Source organism: Python bivittatus, unplaced genomic scaffold (genome assembly GCF_059951505.1).
Source record: "Python bivittatus isolate LINGU-HERP-01145 unplaced genomic scaffold, Pbiv_v1 ctg000220_np1212, whole genome shotgun sequence".
Taxonomy (NCBI): Eukaryota; Metazoa; Chordata; class Lepidosauria; order Squamata; family Pythonidae; genus Python; species Python bivittatus.
In genome coordinates this window covers 38,990,871-39,011,083 of record NW_028277048.1, presented here as the reverse complement: position 1 = coordinate 39,011,083, position 20,213 = coordinate 38,990,871, and the positions used below count along the sequence as shown (strand labels likewise).

General features: G+C 39.7%; 1 protein-coding gene across 2 annotated transcripts in view; it reads left to right on the top strand.

Moving 5' to 3' along the window:
- RPTOR (regulatory associated protein of MTOR complex 1) overlaps positions 1-20,213 on the top strand; it is a 402,885-nt gene that overhangs the window by 367,516 nt on the left and 15,156 nt on the right. For both annotated transcript variants that reach the window (XM_088138378.1, XM_088138377.1), the window contains 3 exons: positions 8,652-8,758; positions 15,860-15,987; positions 16,723-16,809. In XM_088138378.1, the coding sequence (XP_087994504.1) occupies positions 8,652-8,758; positions 15,860-15,987; positions 16,723-16,809 (322 nt within the window). The remainder of the gene's footprint in view (positions 1-8,651; positions 8,759-15,859; positions 15,988-16,722; positions 16,810-20,213) is intronic.

The following is a 20,213-nucleotide window of genomic DNA, read 5'->3' as shown; positions in this document are numbered from 1 at the left end:
GGAGAAAAATCTGTATGGTATTCCTTTGAAAAGCAGCCATTCGTGAAGTCAAGGTCCTTTATTGAAATTTATGCTGCTCCATTGAGACACAATTCTGAATCCTGCAGGGATCATCATAGGAGGTTCTCCTGGTTGATTTGCATTACCTGTATATCATAGTACTTCAGGCAAAATTGTTACTTCTTGCATGAAGAAAGTGGGCTGAAACATTTTTAAAATCTGTTTTCTGGAGGGAGTTTTTTGCTCCCACATTTATCTAATTGCATATGATGCTTTGAGAAGATGATTGCTGTAATAAAGCTTAACTCTTCAGGTCCAGAATCGAATAGTAGATTCCATGACCAGATTTTCTCAGTACTCCTGCGGTACTTGAGCATACCTGATTGCACCCAGCACTTTGCATTCTGAAAACTAGGACAAGCAAATCATACTTTCATTCTTTCTCTGCTTTTGAGACCTTAATCCAGTTTCAGGTTTCCCTACACGAGCAAGCACATTTCAAGTTCTAAAATGTTTGTTTATTTTTGAATGCATAACCCACTTTTCTGTTTTTTCCAACACTCAAATCCAGCTTACAACATTAGTGAATTATCAGTACCTTAGTATTAGGTTGATATTTTCCTCTCACATCCCAAAGCCGATTGATATTCATATGGTTGTGTTCACAAACAACAGATGAAAAGTATCTTTTTGTGAAACTATTCAGGTAACTCAAGTAATGGGGTCATTCTGCATACATTAAAAGAGACTGATAAAACCTGAAAATTAGTTTCTGAATGAGTTTTTTTAGCAATGTAAGGAAAATTTGTTGAATCTCCTTCATTTTTCTTTTTACTGTTGTGTAGTTCAATATTTTATTTTATTCTTTTGTTGATTTAAATATTGATATCCTACCGCAGCACCTCCAGTAGTGTCGCTCATGGGTATCTAATCATTCCAACATAACATCTTAGATCACCTGAGCTACAGAGGATTCTAGTGTGATATATGTTTTTAGAATATGATTGCTTTGCTTTTTCTTTGATTTCCAAGGTGGTTTACATCATGGTAAAATCAAAAGCTATAAATAATAAATCCCATGTAACATCAGTAGCTGCAGTCCAAAGGCAAACCAGCAGTAAAACTGAATGTACAATACCATACCATCCTTAGAAAACAATCCAGTCTGGGAATCATATAAAGAGAGGATGCTCTGCAGTTGAAGCATAACTATTGACATTCGCTCCTTTGTTAAGGACCAGAACCAGAGAGGATCTAAAGTTGACATTATATCCAGGTACATTTAAAGAAAAGTCCTCTATGTGGTTATATCTGGGTCATTTTCAAGGATACATTTGCACAGTACAGCACTAGGGGTAGCTCGTCCTGTCTTACATCATGGCATTTATAGAAAAAGACTTTCTGGGAGAATGAAGTTAATATTCCTGTTTCCCCCTTTTGCCTCTTTCAAATAATGAAACATGGCCCCCAATGGACCAGGTATTGTAGAGATGTGGAAAGGAAGGGATAGGCTTCCTGGGACTTGGCAGGGATATATTTAAGTTGTACAGCATCAGGAAATACCTGCTAAATTATGAAGTAAATACTTTGCATAAATGAAAAGTTTGCAAAAGAGCACGATCATGGAAGAGTGTCACAATCTCTATTCACACAACTAAACACTGTGCTCGCACTAATAATACGTAGATGCATCTTCATGTCATCAGATCTTGCTATATGAATGTTGGGAGTGCAGAGTCCCTGCAACCAAAAGTACTGTTTCTAATAGAAGAATTTAGAGCAGTGTTTCTCAACTTTGGGAACTTTAAGATGTGTGGACTTCAACTCCCAGAGGTGGCTGAGGAATTCTGGGAGTTGAAGTCCACACATTTTAAAGTTCCCAAGATTGAGAAACACTGATCTAGACCTTGGAAACAAAGTTTAAAAAAACGTAATTGTTCAAAGGATAACATTGCATGCAAAAACGTGGTTTCAAAAGGCTGTGAAGAGGGTCAGCAAAACATCTTTCTCACATGCCCACCCTACTCTAGCATCTCACTAAAAGTTCCTATTTCCCATTTAATTAAAAAGAAATCAGAAGTCAGCAATGTGCTCATTCTCAAGGCACAAGAAACTTGAGAAGTGAACATGAGTCAATAATGTTACATTTTTCTGTTTAAAAACCACTAGACATCTCTGACCTCCTTAAATAAATATTAGTTTGCCCTGAAGTGGTTACCTGGCTCCTAGTTGTGTACAGTTTTCTCTTTCTTGTCATTTCACAGTCTTCTATATATTATGTGGTTAGGAAATACTTATCTACAAAGGACTACTTTTAATGTCTCATAGATGACTTTGCAAAAATAACATCTAAACATCTCATCCCTTGCAATCCTTTAAGGCTGGAGGGATTCTGTGCCATCTTAGCATGTGGCACCCTCTGGTGGCAAGCAGTGCACAAATGTTCAGGTAGTGCTACTGGAGGGTATTCTGTTTCAGGAAGCCCTCCTGCTCACTACTTGTTTATAGCCAGGAGGATGCAGCTGTGCCTGGAACTATATCCCCTAAGAACTAAGCTGTGATGCATTCTGTTAAACTAAAGTATTGATTTATTTATCTCTCACATTTCTAGGCCTCCTGATTCCAAAATAATTCTGGCAACTTCATAATAAAAAACCTGACAGAGCATTGTCATATAAAAAGAACACCAGTTGCCCAGAGGGAGCAAATCCACAAAAACCCACCCCATCACCTGACTTAAAGGGGTCCAATCACACACTAATTCAAGGCTTAAAGAGAGACAAGTTTTTAAGGCTCATTTAAAGGTTTAAAGGTGGGGATCATATATATGACTCCCAGGAAAGATGCTGTATGACTCCCTACAAACGATGTCAGCCCTTTGAGGTAGACCAGACTTGAATGCCAAAGTCATGAATACTATAACTACTTTTATTATAGGGTCACAGTAACAGTGTCTTGCAACTCTGAATGTGCCTCCCCCCTCCCTGCTTTTATCCTAAAGAGAACAAGAGAGGGGGAAGGCACATTCAGAGTTGTAAAATCGGAGGCGCTTTCTCAAATTCCATTCCTGCTTTGGGCTGAGATTTCTCTTATCTGACTGTTGCCTTGGCTGCAGCTCTTCCTCATCTTCCTCAAGGTTATTCTCACAGCTCATTACACAAGGGAAGGTGCAACACCAGAGAAAGCTAGGGTGGGTTGCCTATCACTGCTCATGCCATTGTATTCTGGACCAGCGGCAGCTTTGGTGTAGTTTTCAGGGGCAGCCCCTGTAGAGCACATCGCAACAGTCTACCCACAAGGTGACTACAGCATGGATAACTGTAAGGAAGGCCTCCCAGTCCAGGAAAGGATGCAGTTGGCATACAAACTGCACCAGTGCAAAGGCGTTCCTGGACCCAGCTGCCACCTGCACATCAGGCCTGAATGGGGCACTGCAAGAGAGAGAAGATCCCCAGAACCAGATGGCCCAAGAACCTACAGCCACTCAGCCTTGCTGGAGCTGAGCTTGAGCCTGTTCTATCCCATCCAGACCCCCACAGCCTGCAGGCATTGGTACAAAACGTGGACATCATTGCTCGGCTGGCCAGAGGTCAAGATGAACAATTGAGTGTCATCAGCATACTGATGCTAACTGAGGAGATCCTCCGTAACACCCTGCCGCCCACTCCCACTCCCTGCTGCCAATCCAGAAGGATATTATGATAAGCAAAGGCTATCATGATCTCATTTACTAATTTAGTAGCAAATCATTAAGAGAGAAACTGTTTGTAAAAATGGACTGCATTTAACTCCCAGCACATTTCAGGAAAATAAGGATTCCTTCCCTTTGGTCATTTGAGGGTCTATAGTAGAAAATTATTTTAATTGGTACTATCAGATATGAGGTGCAGAAATCCTTATGACTGCTAGTTGGCAGCAAAGCACTACCAAAACCTCTGGCTCTCTGCTGCCATGTTGGCTGTCTGGATTTTAGCAGTCCCAGTCAGGGCTTCCCACTTCAGTACTTTCTTTATAAAGCAAGATGGTCTGACTGTATGACGAGAGAGCTTAACAGTCTCCTGTGCGGTTTGCTGAAGGACCCTAACTAAGAAAGAGATCTGTTTTCAGAAACACAGTGGGATGTAATACATGTAAACCACGTCAGAGAATTATTTCTCTTCTAGTCATTTGTTGCATTTGGAGTCTTTCCCTTGTGGTTTCTGTTGCGTACCGTGAGTAGAAAGCAATTAAGACTCCAGAGCACACTATTGACAATGGATAAAACTGGGGAAGGAGGTAAAAAAAGAGAACTAAATACACATATAGACCGCCACTTTTGGTCATGCTTTGTTACATTTTCAGTGTAACCCCTGAGTTTGAATCTTTGCTTTGTTTATTTTTTAAAAAGATTTTAAAAATATATATTCTCAGGTTTCCAGAACTATGCAACATTTTATATATGCATAGGCATTTGCTTTTCATGTTTTTTTTTTAAGTAGATCTTTCCACACTAATATGTCTTGCAAGAGAATGACTTCCTTTCAGCAGTGTTTGTTCATGAACATTTATTTGTGCTACCCATCTCTCAGGAGAGAAATAATTGCTTTATAAATCCCATTTTGCAGATGGAGGAACTGAGGCTTCAGCAGGAGTAGATTTTCACTCAATTATCTTCAGAGTCAGGAATTTAAATGACAATAAAAACACCATGCATCATTCCTGTAAAGAGAAGAGAGCAGAATGGTTCTACGCATTCATGAAGCCCCTTAGAGAACCATTACTCTAGCCAGTTCTAGATGCTATAAAAGCTTGGCAGGGATGCTCCACTTTGGTACATGCAGTTTGTGATTTGTTCAGCTTCCTGTTTTTCCAAGAGCAAATGCAAGTAAACTGTGGCATCATCTTCATTTTGTCTTGATTAGCATTCATCAGGTAAACCAGAAGCATCTTAGAAAGCCCAGTCTAGTCGGATAAAGTCTAATAATCAAGATAGAAAGTCCCGTCTAAGCAGATGAAGTTAAGTTATATTCCAAACAGAATCTATGTCATTCCTGATATAGATGGGGCACTACAATAGGAGAATGTTGATTCAGCATCAGGCTAAAGCCAACTGAAGTCTTATTTAGGCAGCAACACTCTGTAGGATTGCCAGCCCCAGCAGCTCTGGACGAAGTGAACTGCGAAGGGGCATTTGTCTAACTTTGCTTTCTCAGATTTCTATGAGTCCACAAGATGCAGGTTGTGTTGACATCCTTCATACAACTCAAAGGAGTTGCAAGGCTGGTTAGGAGGGATTAGAAGACAAGACTGCCCATTTTCATTGAGGAAGGCAGCAATCTGAACTTCATCCTTATCAGAATTTTCTGCACCCGGAAATGGGAGAAGGTTGGTGAGGGATGGGTCCTTACTCTCACCTCTGCTAACATTTTATTCATTTAATTTGCTTACCCATTCATGCAGAAGCATCCATAGACTCCACGATTTGCAGACAGGGTTACAATTGCAACGGTAAATGAGCCTTCCCCTAAATATGAGTGGGAATGATAGAAAAGCTAGCATATTTAGCATTACTGATTAGAGTGCTGCGTGCTAAAACTGAAAAGGCCTCCATCCATCCCAAGCCTGCTGGATTTATTTTGGCATGCAGACCATAAACAAGATGACAAATGCAAAATGTTTGGAGAATGTTTATCATTTAAAGTATTAGCTTCACGCTTGCTTCAAATCTCTTGCATTTTTCCAAGCTGCCAGGGAAGCTAAAGGAATCATCAATTTGAGTGTCCAGATAAAGATCTAAACTGTCAATTTAACTACAGTCCTTTCCCTTTCCCCCACCTCTATTTCTTCCATTAGATTCAAAAGCTGTCAGGAGCAAATCAAAGATCAAAGAAAAACCTCCCAGTTCTTCACTTGCACAATTATCTGGTCAGAACTGTACCAAAATATGCCAGTGTTAATGATGGCTCTGGCTGCAAACTGAAAGGAAGAAGGATGAAAGACAGGAGATACATTTGCTTTCTAATGCTCTTAATGTAGACATGTAATGCAGAGAAAGGTAGATTTCATTTCTTTTCTGTTTATTATCCTATAAACATTCCCCAGTTCAGTGTTTTAGTTTTTAGGCACTGGCCTAAAATCATCCCGTTTTATGATTTCGCCCTGCTTTCTAATCTCTCCATTATATTTGTGTAGCATTTTGCAAGTTGGGACCCATTTCAGGTATTACAGTTAGAAAGCAAATGCTAGCGTCTGATCTGATTTTCTGACAAGAAATGTAGACCTTTTGTAGGTGCGAAAAGAAATATTCTCTTTCAGACATCCTGATTATAGCTAGGATTTTGCTTTGTCTTCCTGAAAATGTCCTGGTGGATGTGATAGGGAGATTAACAGGAAGGTCTTTGGACGCTACTGTATTGTAGAATTGCAGAAGAGACAGTTATAAATCCTCTCTTCTTCCAAAGCTGTTTTTCACCACAACCTGACTTTCTTGCTAAGACGCTGAGCTACATGTGGAAAGGGAAATTCACATTCCCTTGGATTTTGTTGGTTAGAAGCAAGAAGGATATTGTACTAATGCAACAAATCCATTTCTTCTGTGCTTTGAACCATTTATTACTGATCTGTACATTTTAACATCAAGTTCATACATAGCCCTTTGACAATATTAGACAATATTAGATGTGCATAATCATAATCTGTTGGTTCTTTCCACCAGGGAACAAAAGAGGGTGGATTCCCCACAGCAGTCCATTTGAGCAGCATACAAGCAATCTATAAACTCTAAAGGAAAATATTCACATTAAACAAGTTGGAGCTGATTATGGGAAATTCCCTAAAGTCAAAGTCATTGAAAACCTTCTCATTTGCCAGGTTCATTGTTGCTACTGCATATAATGCAGATGCCCTGGGTACTCTTGGGGATGCTGGCTCACTGCTTAGTTCTCAATATTTACTCTCAGTGTAAATGTTCCAGTGTGAGGAGAAATAAACCTTGACACAGGAGAAAATCCTTGCCTGTGAACTTACGTGTAACAGTAGCCCAGGTAGTGCTAAAAGGGTGGAGAAAGAATCCTTGTAACATTCCTGTGCCATGTAGAACAATTTTTTCAGACTTTTGTAATTGGCTTGTGCTTAATTGTAAATAAGATACAATTATATCAGTCATTTTCATTTCTGGATGTTCTAGGTCCCCCCCCCCCCCCCAAATCTGGGCCTATTTGTCAAAGTTTGATTTAGATTCAGGATTTTGGAGCATTATCCCTTCTGCCACATACATTCTTTTTTTAGAAATGTGCAATATCTGTGGGGTTCATGGTTCCTTACAAGCAGAAACATTGGTGCCTGAGAATCAGTTCAGGCTAAGTTATACCATTCAATCAGTTTCTAGCAATAAAAGATATTCTGCAGTATTCTGTATTGTAGCAACCTCTGAAATAGAAAGAATTTGCTCATTAGCAAGCTTTTACATTTCTCTCTGTACCAGGAATGTAGTAGTAAAATGTAAAGTAAGGTTTACAATACCAGCATGCCCCTAGAGCCAAGTCCCAAGAAAAATCCAGTGCTAGACAAATAAATGAATATAGATAGATATATGGATATTTGCCTTTTCTTTATACTCAGAGAAGATAACACTCTGGTTTAAACACAGACATCCAAAACCGGCCACTAATAAATTTTCACAGTTTAGTGTGCCAGGTTTTGTGGAAATAAGTTATGTTGAATTAGTGACTGCCTAGGCTTAACACTGATCTTTGGCAAAAGAGTTTTGACCAGTTTAAATGCAATGTTTACCTTTTATTTGAGCCAATTTGGTGTAGTGGTTAAGGCACCAGGCTAAAAACCAGAAGATCATGAGTTCTTGTCCTGCCTTGGGCCCTGGGAAGGAGGCAATAGCAAACCACTTCCAAAATCTTGCCAAGAAAACTGCAGGGACTAGTCCAGCCAGTTGCCAGGAGTCAACACTGACTTGAAACCACAAATAAAATAAAAATAAATAAATTACCTTTTATTTAGAAATAACATACAAACTACCTTACAAATAAATATTACTGTTTAAAATGTAGGAACCCTAAGGGAAAAAAATGAGGAAACATTTGGTTTCTCCTTGATTATTTACATTATTCTCTGGTTTTATCTTTGTCAATAACTCCTACAGAAAATAGAAAAACATGAAAGCCTTGTTATCTCATTTACCTAGCAGAACAAGGAAGGCCTGTCAAGTACTCCATTGCTCTAATTCTGGACACGCTTTCCTCTCCCTTCTCTCCTTTGCCATAGCCCAGCTCCTCACAGATTTCCTTTTGACAGCTTTCTCAGTTTAGGGCTTTGTTCTCTTTCTGGCTACATTGGTGCAAATCTATATATGCAATATGAGATGTAGTCTTACTTATTTAAGTCAGCAGGCTTTGTTTGATATCTCATTTACCATTCCTAGTACACCACAGCTGAAATCAAGTGAGGTAGATTTAAAAGAAGCAGATGATGCTTATTCTAGATCCATTTTTGTCTGTCCAGTTTCAGGAATCTGCTTGTTTTTCCATAGGATTTTCAGGGGCGGCATTTAATTCTAGCAGAATATGTCTTCAGAGCTGGGAACCAGATATAGGCATGTTGACTCTCTTCAGGTCTGCATATTTATACAAAAATATGTGCCATGCTTTATCTCTTCCCAGGAGCAGGAATGGTGGTGGATTGGGAACAAGAAACTGGACTTCTCATGACTTCCGGAGATGTGCGCATTATCCGAATCTGGGATACAGACCGAGAAATGAAAGTGCAGGTAACCCTAGTACATCTTACTAATCAACAGTTTGTGGCCTGATTTCAGTACTACAAAAGCATGAGAAGTGGTGAAGCAAAGCTGTACAGTGTTATCTGCACAATATGAGTACAGTAGAGTGGGAAGTGAGATCTGTGAAGTTATGAACGGGATGTATCTGGTTGGCGTGCCTGTGCTGGCAGGCCTCAGACAATTGCCACCTATGCCCTCAGTGCTTCTTGAAACATTATCATTGCCTGTGTACATCGAGTGTACACAGGCAAGAAGCATAAACTTCTCTCTTCCACATACAGCACACACACACACCCAGGTGATTCGGGTCTTGGCCTGCCTCCTACCAGCTGTTACTAGTATAAGCAATTCTTTCATTTATTATTTGCCCCTGGAGTATCACCATCTCCCTTCTAACTGAGCATGCAGCAAAAAACGGGAAGGTCAGCAGGGGGCAGATCAGTGAGCTTCTGCTCATTGGTGGGATGGCTGAACAGAGAAACACTCCCAGAAGCCAATCCAGCTATTCTGCAGCAGTGCTCTAGCCAATTGCACAGATCCCATCAACTGGGCTGAGCATGTCCAGAGCCCAAGAAATGTCCCACTGTCCTCCTCACAACAGCTATGCCTCACTGTGGAACCACAAGCCCCGCAGATTCCTTGTTGCCATTCTTCATCATTGCTCTTGGAGCTAGAAATGCCAGCAGGCAGCAAGAGGGGTTGAGTGTCAGCAGTTCTAGATGGTGCACTTTCCTGACATACAACACCTTTTCAGAGCTTCCTTTATCCAGGAATTGCTCTACACGGTAACTCTCATCTCCCCAGTCTTTCCTGCACCTGTTTAGAGCTTCCCCCAAATCAATATTTTCCCTGTATCTCTGCAGCCTGAAGAGCCAACTCTACCTCTCAACAGAGTTGCTCTGCTCCTTTTTACAGGCACTGAGGATAGGAAAGAAATGTGTCCATTTCAATATTCCTGGTATTTCCTCATCCAAACTGCCCTGTTGCTCAAAAGGCAACTTTTGAGTTACAAAAAGTAGACTTGTTCACATCAATTGCCATAAAACCACATCTTCTCTTCAGACATACAATGAATGGTAACATTTCTGTCTAAGCCACTGTGAGAAATAAACTCTAATCTCTGAAGGTTTTGGAAATTAATTCTATCTGGATATTAATTATGACACTTTGACCCAGCAATGCAATGCAACTAAGACCATGCTAATCTTAATTATTTTCAAATATAATTTAATCTGTATAAATTAGAGAACATCAGAAATCAGGAGGATGAAAATATTTTAAATGAGGGTGATTATTAATTATACAAATTGCTTCCTACAGTGCTTCATAAGCCCAAAACTGAATCATACAGCAGCACCTGGCAAAGCAAAACTGTAAAGGTCAAGTGTGGAAATGCCTGTGCCCAGTTGCTGACCCACAGACTTATATGCATAAAATGTGTGTACTAAAATTAACTCCTGCAATTCATTATCAGGATATTTGTTATGATGACCTGGAAGAAAGATAACACCCTTCATCATTTAGATTATTTGTTTATCTTTTTAGTGCCTGTTAAATTTTATTTGAATTATTCTATATCTCAGCTGACTTATCAGATGATGGTTAAGGATTGTGGTCTGCAATCTTGCATCTACAAAGAAAGTAGATAGTTTTGCCCAGGAAGTTGCCCAGCTACAATAGATGAAGAGTCTGCTCTTGTTCCTGAGTAACTCATTGCCCAGACTGTAGAATGAGAAGGTGATTCCTTCTAGCATCTGATCTTTACTGAACTGGCAGCGCAACACCAGTAGGTACCTTTGTTTCTGCACAGCAACAAAGCTAAAAACCCAGCAAAGGATAAGCCTTTGTGTCTCCTCCCCTTGCAAGTTATACAGTGATAGAAGAATAAAGCACCAGCATCCCATTGGTCGCTGCCAGTTTAGGCGACTGCCAAATAATGTTTGCTTAGAAGATGGTGTTTTTCCTAATGACTTATGTTATAGAAAACTTTCTCTCTCTCTCCCTCATGGCACTGCAGATTGACAGATAACTCAAATTAGCTCTCAAATGCTGCCTGTGTATAACAACATGTATATTTGGGTTGTGAACCTGTATCAGCTATAGCAGGTGAGGAAAGGAGTGGGTAGCAGACTATAGAAGTAAGTCCTCTCCCCATGGCAGTGTTACTTTCCATGTAACCTACACATTTGCTGAGTCACCTAGGTATTTCTCCCCATAGCACCTTTGGACCAGTGATTCTGCTTGCCGTGGTGTATTCTGGATTACAGTCTGGAATGAAAGGATCTCATAAAGAGCACTGCAGTCACTTCCCAATGCTCTGAGATACAGGGAGGTCTCTTGATTTGAAAGTCAGAGCCTTTGTCCTCTAAGAAGCCCTCTGTGCAACTCTAGCACCATCTCAGTAGAACTCTGGCCATCCCTTGATAGTTGTCTCCAACAAGCTGTTAATTTTTTTTTATTGAGTAAATACAAATATAGCATTGATTAAAAATAGGAAGGGTGTGAAATTAGCTAAACACTATTCTGCAGAGCCAGTTCTGATTATTATCTTAGCGTGCAAATGTTGCTCAATTCTTTGGCTGCTTAACTGTAACTGCTTTTCTTTATCACAGCTGTGTTCTTATTATTCCAAGCAAATCTTTTATCTGTAGTAAAAAAGAAAGAAGTATAGCTTTAGATTAACATTGTTGAGTGTTTTTCCAACAATTTCCTACCTTGCTCCTTGCATTTATTACCTTTCAAAATTGTTCTTGTAAAAAGAACATAGCCCTGAGTTTCTGTGCAAGTCGTTTTCTGCAGAACACAACATATGAAGCTCAGATTCCTGTAGCAGCCTGTTAAGGCTTCCAGATTCTCTTCTGCCCTTGACCATGGCCTTGCACATGTTTCTTAATTACCTTTCCCTTTAATTTACTCCCCATAAAAGCATGAGGGAACATTCCTTGCCTGGAAGAGGTTATCAAGTATTATAAAACTACCTACTCCAAGGTTTGTTGTCTGACAGAGTGAAGCAAAACACTTTCTGGCAAAGTCTTTTTCTTCTTTCCAGAGGAAATATGGGGCTTTGGAGTTCAAGATCATTTGAATATATACTCCATAATCCTGTAAAATGCTATGCAGTCATGGTGAAATAGAAAAGTTAGCTGCAGTCACAATTCTCTTTGGAAGGCTATCACTGTAAGCAACTCACTCAGCTGGTTGAGCAGGTCACCAGTTGCTTTAAGGCTCAGGAAACAGTGACTGTCATGCAAGCTTTTTTCTTGAATAGGTATTTGTTTCAGCACTGGTATCTTCCTATAATATGCTCCATCTGTCCTTCTTCCGGTATGGTTGGGTTTCCTTCTTATGCCAGTTTGCTGCTAGCTGTATGTTGAGCAAGTGTAGATTTCTTACTCTCCAGAGGAAAGTCGTGGGTATGCTTTAAATTGCATTTAGCTTTCTGTCCTGTCTTTCCATGTAGTATGTATGGTTGCTGTGGGACAAAGCTAAGTGATGAAAAAGCCATCTCCTCCGAGACGTTTATTTAACTCATAAGATTTTTAATAAGTGGATAACCAGGGGAATCTCTTTCCTTTGAAATTAAGAGCTGCTTCACCTATTGGTCGCAATGCAGAACGTGGTCAGTGGTTGTGTGAGCCACTGTCTGAGTACACGTATGAAGAAGCTGATGGACTCTAATGTCTTTTTACATATATGAAAGTGTGACCATGAGTCCTTTTTTGACATATGTGCCTCAAACAAAAATGAGAGTCATGATCTCACTTTCATATATTTCAGCATGATTGTATATTAGAAGTAATCCCAATGACTTTTTTGAAATGAAGACCATGTGCAACAAAGTAATTTATGGAACACCCCTACAGCATCTTTTGATTCTGTTTTGTTTTGCTGTGTATTAACGCCCAGATCTGAATTACAACAGCACTGTAGTTTGCTTCTATAAAAGAGGCCAACAGCAGTAACTTGCTAAACTGCGCTAAGGTAAATGACACTGCTCATAAAAACCAAGAGTCTCACAGTACGCGTGAGAGGCTTGTTATGATGGATAGGAGTCTAACCTGGATTACAATGCTTGTTATGGCATGCGCTTCAGGGGACTACAGTCTAATGCACCTGTTGGTGAGCTCTTTTAGTATCTCCACTAATGATGGAAGTGGGTAACAAATTGTATTAACAGGCAATCTACCTTTCCTATTAAATGCCCAAGACAAATGCTTACTTAAGTAACAAAGGCAGGTGACAAAAATAACAAAAAAGATAGTTGTGCAAACAGTCAGCATAAATGAATTTGGAAAGTTATAGTAAATGAGAAAGATGTTAATGATCAGCAAAAAGAAAATAACAAGGGGGCTGGATTGTTTCTTAGAGACACGGTTGGTTAAACTCGTAGCAGCCACTCAGAACCACAAAGGCTAGATTCTGAATTTTATTAACCAGATTTATTGTATTAAAAAGGGGATGGGTTACAGAATATTGGAAACTAGATTTGTGTACTTCGTGGTGTGAGTGTGTGTGCCTTGAAGTCAGGTTTTGACTCCTGGCAGCTGCCTGGGCCAATCCCTGCGGTTTTCTTGGCAAGGTTTTTCGGAAGCGATTTGCCCTTGCCTCCTTCCTAGGGCTGGGAGAGAGAGACTGGCCCAAGGTCACCCAGCTGGCTTTGTGCCTCAGGCAGGACTAGGACTCACTGTCTCCCAGTTTCTAGTCTGATGCCTTCACCACTACACCAAACTGACTCTCAGGCGTACATTTATTGATAGGTTCGCTAGGGCAGGGGTTTCTTGCTGCCTCTTGAAGCAGTGGGAAGGTTGCTACTTGCTTTCCTGATGCAGGAGGAGTGTGTAGGTCTTCCAGCCCTATGAAGTCCATGACTTTATTGCATAAGATGGGTACTGCCCACTCCCCTGAAAAGGCCCTCTCCAGGGCGGTCTGTCCATATTGGTGAACGAAACAGTCATCTAGGGCACCAAGTTAAATAGGGCATCAAATGTTGAGGGGAAAAAAATAAAAATGAATGTTTACTTTTTTTTTTTTTTAACAAAAACTTCTCCCTAGATCTGCTCTTGAATTTGGGATTGACAGTTGTGTGATGTGCCTAAGGCCCTAGTGGCTGGCAGCTGATCTAGGACACCCCCTGTGGCAGACATGAACAACACTTTTGGACCCCAGGGCCTTGTGTGGCATTTGCACTTGCGCGTGCACAGCAGAAATTCCAGGGATACTCTTTGCTGCAGTAAGATAGAATAACAGAATCTTGAACGTCTGTCCCATCCTACGCTAAATAAAATCAAGGTTGGGTTGTTTTGAGTTTTTTCCTTCTTTCTCAGGACCGTGTAATCTTTCCTGCAAACTAATTAATTCCTTCCCTCATTAAGGGCTTGCTCATACCTTTCTTATCCCCAGGGTCAGCTCTTAATTCCTTTACAGCCACCATCAATTAGCAATGCAGAAACCGTGATTTTTTTTCCAAATTAGGATTGCTGAAGTGAGCTTAAAGCCTACAAATGCACACACACACACACAAACACAACCAGTGATTTCTGTCTGGCATGGTGTTTCAGCTCACCATGCAATGCGACTAATAGCAATGTCAGAGCAACATTGCTTTCTCCACTGCCCTGCTAATGGTTTGGGCATCAAGGAGAAGGGGAGGGGAGGGGAGGGGAGGGGAGGGGAGGGGAGGGGAGGGGAGGGGAGGATCTTGGGTCTCATCTACATGGCTGAAGTCTGTATGGGAGAAGGCCCTCCTTAAGATAGGCAAATTGAGGGTTATTGAGGGTCACTGGACTCAGCAGTTCCTGGGCATGTACATGATGCAACTACTCGGCTAAAATGTAGCTGATTTGGGATCTATCATTGCCTGGCTGTTGAAAGTGTCATAAATAATAATGAAAACAGGTCCTGCTTACTGTGCTGGCCACTATATACAGGAACCTTTAAATAATCAAATTGGGTTGCTATTTCCCTATATGAAACCATAGTTGTGCATTTGCTTGTCAAATTCCACCACAATTGATGGGGTGTGAGGGTAATATGAGAACCATCCTGTTGTTGTGGGGTGCTGAAGGATCTATTCTGCTCACCATATAGTATTAGGTGGAGTGACTTGAGATGGTGTCCATATGGTACTGGTAACATATAGGGAATATGTTTTTAGATAAGATGTTCTGATATATGTCTGAGAAAAGCAAAGGTAAAAAGGAGATACAGATTACTACACCAGTTGTGTCAGGCTACCTGCTGAATTTAAATGGATACCCGTGTCACTGCTTCTCTCTCTGTCTCTCTCACCAAATACATATGGATAATTACATTTTGTTGACTTTATAGAAGTATCAGGTAACTACCAGTAGTTTAAAAGATTGTGCCAAACCACTTGATTTAAACTGACAAGAATTATAAGCCATACATGTGTGTGTGTACATACATACATACATACACACAAACGTAAAGACAAAGGCAGATATTGTCTCAGTTTGTCCTGTTTTAGTGACACGGCATCTGGGCTGAATTAGTCTGATGTGCTCTGTGTGGGGCTGCCTTTCAAGATAATTTGGAAACATCATCTGGTACAAATTATTGACCACTTGATTGTCTAAGTGTCTGGAACATTTGACATACCTATTTTACCAGTTGCACGGGTTGCATTTCAAACCCCAAGCAGACCACTACAGTTATAAACAGCCTAGGACTGAATTGTCCAAAAAATTACCATCACCTATCAGTGTATCCACACACAAGATCAGTGTCTGAGGCCCTATACATATGGCATTACAGTAACCAGTACAATACTGTACCATTAATAAGAGCAATTACATTAGCAATGACCCCTCGTGTGGAATTCTATTCCTGTCAAGATTTGTCAAGCTTAAAATGGGAGCTAAGGTCCTATGTGTATACTCTACCTCTTTTTAAAATATTTTCATCATGATGCTATATATACATATAATGTGGTTTAGCTATGTTTTTTTTAATATCTACTGTGAATGTGCATGTTTGCATCTGTCTTAAGAGGCAGCCTATGCTTTTTGAACTAAATAAACTATATGGCCAGCACATTTTCAGCTTTGAATTGCTATTTTAATGTTTTAGGATATTCCCACTGGGGCTGACAGCTGCGTCACCAGTCTGTCCTGTGATTCTCATCGTTCACTCATTGTAGCAGGGCTTGGAGATGGCTCCATTCGGGTTTATGACCGACGGATGGCTCTGAGTGAATGGTAAGACAGCCACCTCGTTCCTGAGATCAGCAAAGGAAGCTTATACTTGTTCTGACTCCACTGTTTGGTTGCGCACCTATGCATGGAGTAGAAGCACTTGCTCCAGCAACATTAGAGTTCCACAGACTGCCCTTAGTTGCAAAGATTATCTTTCTCTTCTCCCTTTCCATATTCATCTTAAGGTTGGATGAATTTTAACAACATATGTCTTCCTATATGATGGATGGATGGATGGATGGATGGATGGATGGATGGATGGATGGATGGATGGATGGGCGGGCGGGCGGACCTAGAAGCAAATGCTATGAGTGCAATTTTTTAACAAAACATATTTTTTGTTAACATAAAAGATAAAGCAATATTATATGGATTTTTCTCTTGCCTGAAATAAATCTGTGATGGAATTACTGCTGACATTAAATTACAGATAAGCTTCTATTACTTTATTGTGCAAGGCAGGGTCTAAATTACATGCAGGGCATGATTGCTGCCTACCTGTTCTCCTGGCTTCCATTTTCTCTCTTGCTGTACCTATCAAGCTCAATACATAGCAAGGATATCTGTTGAAATAACCAGCTGAAGGAAGAGCGGTGCCTTAATGTGCCAGCTCTCATTCAGTGGCTTGCAGCTTCGCTTCAGTGGGAAACCCATCCCTGCAAGCAGATAGTTCTCCTTGCAGCAGCTTCTGGGTTTTCTCCAGCATCTTATTTACAGAATTTCTCCTTTCACTTGTAGTCGTGTGATGACCTATCGAGAGCATACAGCCTGGGTGGTGAAGGCATATTTGCAGAAACATCCTGAAGGCAACATCATGAGTGTCAGGTAAAAAAAAAAAAGTAAATGAAAAGGAACAAGGACCTCTGAATATTTATGTGACATTTTCCTGCCAAAACATTATTTTGTACATTCTTGTTTGAAAATCTGTCTCCAGTATTTAAACAGCAATGAGGTTTGAGCTCTTTACTTTGGCATTTCTATCCTGCAATTAACTCCTGATTAAAAAGTGTGGCAAAAGAATAGCCCTGTTCCTTAGAATGATAGTTTTTAAACATTGATGAGAACAAACTCTACTCAAAGTATTGGATAACATTATACAGCCCTGCAGCCAATGACCCATCTTATCTCAGGTTGGAGAGCCAAATAACAGAGGGAGGACAGCAGTATTCTGTAAGAGGGAGCACCCTAGTCCCAGAGAAAAGGCCACCCCTCCCCAGTGGAACCTGCTGGACTCTCCCTGGACAGAAGCCCAAGGATTGCAATTGAAAGCCTCAAGGTGGGGCACAGTATTCAGGCCTGCTTTCAGGATCCTTTGGGGTAGGATCAGGAAGAAGTCTGTGGCTTTGATGGAAGCTCTCGTTTTGAAAACTTGAAAAGGAATAATCCTCCACTTTAAACACAATGTTTTTTCTGACTCTGAAGCGAAAGGGAGGAACTGGGTAACTAGCCAAAACAAATCATTTGTGCATTTGATCTGTAATTCCTCTTTCCTTCAAGAACCAAGGCAATAGATTTGACTCTCCCTCCCATATTTTTTCCTAAAAGTAACCAAACTGTGAGGTAGGTTGGACTGACAGAGAGAGAGACCACTGGGTGGTCTAAGGTCACCCAGTTGAGCTTCCATGGCAGAATGTGGACTTGAACCTGCATCTCCTCATTCCTAATCCAGCACCTTAACCGCTAGAGCACATTGGCTCTCACAAATCTTTTGCTAGCAAGAAAGAAAACTAAAAAAAGAAACGGAGAGATTTCATTGCATGTTCTGAGTTTATTGCTATGCAAAATTAATTCCCCATCTAGCAATTTTTTGTGCATAAATCCATTCCTTATTCTCAATAAATATGGTGTGAGAGCACTGTCTCTATTAAGTGTTCCATTGAAAGGACGGCACAATATAATTTATTGACCCTACATTGCCATTTGTTTTTAGAGAGGCTCTTCTTTGTAGACTGGGTTGAAAAAAGCATATAATTCTCTGCAATGTAATACTTCCCCACAACTGCTATTGGGCAGCAAATTCTGTCATCCTTATTTTCCCTTTACCTAGGGCAGCAAATTCTGTCATCCTTATTTTTCCCTTTACCTAGGAAGGAGGTAAAGTAGTTTAATTTGCAGGATGTAAAGTTCTATGTGGTAGTTTCTTTTTTATGAATATAATTTTTATTAAGGATTTTGATTACAATAGTAAAAACTAATACAAACTAAACTTAGAGAAAGAGAAGAGAATGGGAAAAAAGAATAAAAAGTGCAGGAAAAAAGAAAAAGAAGAAAAAGGAAAGAAGGAATATAATAAAGAAAAAGAAAAGAAATATATGAAGAAGTGACTTCTAACCTTCATCACAACAAGCATAAGCAAATTTAGTAACTCTTCATTCCCATAAGGTTACAAACAGATATCTCTTCATCCTATATCCTATCCCTTATCTATAAGCAAATCCATAAAACTTTTCAATCCTAGTGTCAGCGAAAAGTCCATAAAGGATTGCCAGAACTTTGCAAAAAAAAAGTATTACTTTAACTTTGATCAAATAAACCAACTTTATATTCCTTTCTTTTACTTCTAACAGTTTTAATCTTTAATTCAATCAAATATTGTTGTAGAATTTGATTGTTTTCATTCTTCTTTATCCCATCACACAGATTTCTTCAGGGCTTTAACAAGCCTCTTTTATAGATCCAATAAGAAAACATATTCCAGGTCATTTTCTTGGTTTATAATTTTATTTCCTTTTTAATTTTTAAAATTTCAGCCAGTTTCTTTGTATATCCAGTAAAGTGTCCTTTTCCAAATCATTATCTTGGCTTGTCATTTGTTGTTCCACTTTTGATACTTTCTCTGTCTTGTCAGATAAAAGTTGTTCCACATCTGTCATTCCTTCATTAACATTTTTTGGACACAGTCTATCCATAGAAGCAGACATCATTACTGACAGTGTTGATATTGTAGTTAATAGTTTCTGACTCCATTCTTCAAAGACCTCCTTTAATGTTTCGGATGTTACCACATTTTATGTCATTTTGTCACTCCCAGTATTAACTGACATCAAAAACAGGCTTGTATTTTTTTTCCTTCTGCTTAGAATCTTTAGTCCTCTCTAGTGTTAAGTTTCTAAAATTGTAAAGTAATTTATCTTTTTATGATTTACAGTAGCCAGGATAGCCATGAGAAGCTATTTATTTTTTACAGTTAATTCCAAAATCTTATAATAAAAGTCAATATTCCAAATTTATCTGGACGCTTAATCCAGTTATAACTTTCTTAGATCAAAATCTTACTTAGCTTTTTGCTGTTTATTTTAACTTCTTTAAGTTCTTAAGCTTATAATTAATTTTTCTTTTGTTCAGAGTTGAAGATAAACTCATTTGATGAAGACTTTTCAAACTCATCATTCCGAAGGTCTCTAATAGCTTTAAGATGGTTAATAGGCAATTTCTGAAAGTGATTAGAAAGTGAGGCTTGCAAACTTAGTGTCCTTTAAAAGCCTCTGCTGTGATTGCAAGCAAGATGGCTAATCCCAATATCTCCCAGTGCTCAAACCCGTAGAAAACTACTGTTCTGCAGTCTCCTCACAGACAGCAGCCATCTGGAGCACATGTGGGTGATCTCCCATCCTCTTACTATCTGGAGAGGTTCCAAGGAACTGGTCTACTCACTGGTTCCTTGATATTTGCCATGGTCATCAGCAGTACTTTCACAGAGAATCTTCAAGTTGCCATACCTGCCCTGGAAGTCCCTGTGCAGTAGTTTCCTCATAGTATTAATTCTAAATTAACTTCTGTAGGTTGCACCTGCCATTGGGTAAGCATCAGATTTTTCAGCAACAGCATTTCTCATTCAGATTCAGAAGGGACTCAAATCTTCCTGGGAACAGGGTATCTGTTGACTCCCGTATAACTTCCCCATTTTCTCCAGGAGCATATTGTTCAGTTTGTTTTGCCAAAAGAGGATGCAACTCAGGCATACTGTGAAGGAATTTGATACAGCAAATTTGCTGAAGCTGAAGAGACCTCAGGTTAGTTGGTATATACAGTGGGGCAAAAAAGTATTTAGTCAGCCACCAATTGTGCAAGTTCTCCCACTTAAAAAGATGAGAGAGGCCTGTAATTTTCATCGTAGGTATACCTCAACTATGAGAGACAAAATGAGGAAAAAAATCCAGAAAATCACATTGTCTGATTTTTAAAGAATTTATTTGCAAATCATGGTGGAAAATAAGTATTTGGTCACC